The 2,136-nt window shown below is 34.9% G+C and overlaps 1 protein-coding gene across 2 annotated transcripts in view; it reads right to left on the bottom strand.

The window, feature by feature from the left end:
• pebp4 (phosphatidylethanolamine binding protein 4) overlaps positions 1–2,136 on the bottom strand; it is a 60,381-nt gene that overhangs the window by 56,001 nt on the left and 2,244 nt on the right. Inside the window, exons 1-3 of one of the 2 annotated variants that reach the window (XM_025053148.1) lie at positions 2,071–2,124; positions 1,489–1,592; positions 1,164–1,296 (exon numbers count right to left, since the gene is read on the bottom strand). In XM_025053148.1, the coding sequence (XP_024908916.1) occupies positions 1,164–1,296; positions 1,489–1,556 (201 nt within the window). In that variant the 5' untranslated portion in view covers positions 1,557–1,592; positions 2,071–2,124. Of the gene's footprint in view, positions 1–1,163; positions 1,297–1,488; positions 1,593–2,070; positions 2,125–2,136 lie in introns of those variants that run through there. The other variant, XM_008336767.3, reaches the window with a different exon arrangement.

Raw genomic sequence — 2,136 nt, 5'->3', positions numbered from 1 at the left:
ATACACTTGTTTCTGCACTATATACACAATATAGATACTATGTAATATTTTAAGTTGCCGAAGTACCGAAAACACTCTGTTACTGATAATTCTTCATTTTTCATATCTTAATGTAGCATTGACACAGAATTTAGCAGAGAAACTTCAAAACAATTTAGTCCTATTATGTGAAATTAAAGACAATTTATCATATGATTTTTTCATGTGCATTGCATTGGAGCTCGTTCTATTGATTTTTCTGACCATCTGACTATAAAGTGGCAAAACTTCACTTCTGCAATCAACTGTACAACTAATAAAACACAAATAGTATAATGTGAAGTGCAGACACGTCGCACAGGTTGCTTTTAACGTATAGTTCTATAGCACCACCCTCTGGTGATATAAACCATTACTTAATACAAGGTCGCGGCAGGTAACCTGCTCCTCAAAAGTGTTAAATGGACTAATGTTTTGAATTTTCATAAAGGGATTTTGTTGCTTTTTCATTTATTAAGTAGTGATAAACAAACTTGATACACTTCCATTCCTGTGAGTTTATTATGACCTGCTCTTTTATTAGAACCTGCTCTTGACGTTTTGCTGCATCATAAATGCACTATTGTCCTCTAGTGTCCACAGTGAGCAAATGCAGGTTCGACTCGATACATTAACACATGGGAATCATTATTCAGTTCATGGGTTATCCCCATACATTACCGAATATATATTTTTTGTTAATAATATTTAAGGTGGATTTTAAAATAAATAAACATCGACATTGCATGATACTGGTATATGCATTAAATCTGTGGGTGATGTGAGGAGTGTGTACAGCCTCAACCTAAACCACAGTGAGGATCCAAGCAGGAAAATACATACAGCCTGTTTTACTTTCTTCTCATTAACAGAAAAATATAAAAAACAAAATCTTTACACAACCTAGAATTGACACTGTTGTAAGACTAGACGTGAATAAGTATGAACTAAATTGCTCCTATGACTTACTTCTGCAATATGACAGAATTTTAGATTAGTACTATTCTAAAATACTGAATGTCTGATGCCTGAATGTAAAGAAATTGGAAAGTTCCCTTTTAATTTCTTTGCCACACATTTGTTTGGTGTAAGGACATTAAAGACATCTTTATCTTTAATGTTTTTGCTACATGCAGGTCTCTTACCATGTTTGCTCCGGGGTAGAATATCTGTGGGTCTCTCCACTCTATGCTGAGTTTCTCTCGGAGGTTCCCCTCCTTTGGGATAACAAGGCATCTGTCAATGTCCAGCTCTGGATAGATAACCTCTAGTCCACCACTTTATAAATGGAAATAAAACAAACATATTGATTATGGTAACAAATAAAGAAATTACAATATTTAAATACCATGTTAACACCACAGAAACACACAGAAAAAGAAAACACTTCCACTGCTGCCTTGATAATTTTAGTATGTACAGTTATGCATGTAAGTATATTAATGTTAGAAAGGATTACAAGTGACTTACTAGCAGAATGATAAGTCCAAGGTGCTCAGGCTGTCTGATGATGTTTCCACATAGACAAAGCCCAACATACACACAGACAGTAGCAGATAATAACCTTGTGCAGCCTGCAGGAATTAAATGCAAATTTCAGTTAGTCAGACTATGGTACAGTATATTATTGTTCTAGTCCTGAAAACATCCAAAACCTAGGGAGTAGAAAAACAGGACATAGTAGAGAAAGTCACAGTTAAGTGACACCTGACTACCTTAAACCTCTATGACATACAAGATGATGTGAGAAATGTTCCTTAGAAGTTTTGGTCCATACTAATGTGCTGTTTCAACACAGATTTTTTTTCTTTTACAGTAAAGCACTGTGGTTGTAAAGTAGGTAGATTATAATATTGGTGTTCAGTAGCCTATGGTGCATTTGTTTTCTGGTCCTTAAATGTGGCATCTCTGTCTCGCCTAAAACTATGGTAATCCACCTGCTTATATGGTCAACTATTTGTGTATAAGGACAGAAAATATTTAACAAACTGCTAATAAAATTTTAGCCAAAACACGTTTATATACACTATATTACCAAAAGTATTGGCTCACCTGCCTTGACTCATACTATGAACTGAAGTGCCATCCCATTCCTAACCCAGAGTTCAATATGATGTC

The sequence above is a fragment of the Cynoglossus semilaevis genome, chromosome Z, assembly GCF_000523025.1.
Source record: "Cynoglossus semilaevis isolate Cse_v1.0 chromosome Z, Cse_v1.0, whole genome shotgun sequence".
Lineage (NCBI taxonomy): Eukaryota > Metazoa > Chordata > Actinopteri > Pleuronectiformes > Cynoglossidae > Cynoglossus > Cynoglossus semilaevis.
The sequence above is the reverse complement of the archived record's forward strand: the minus strand, read 5'-3'. Positions and strand labels throughout refer to the sequence as shown.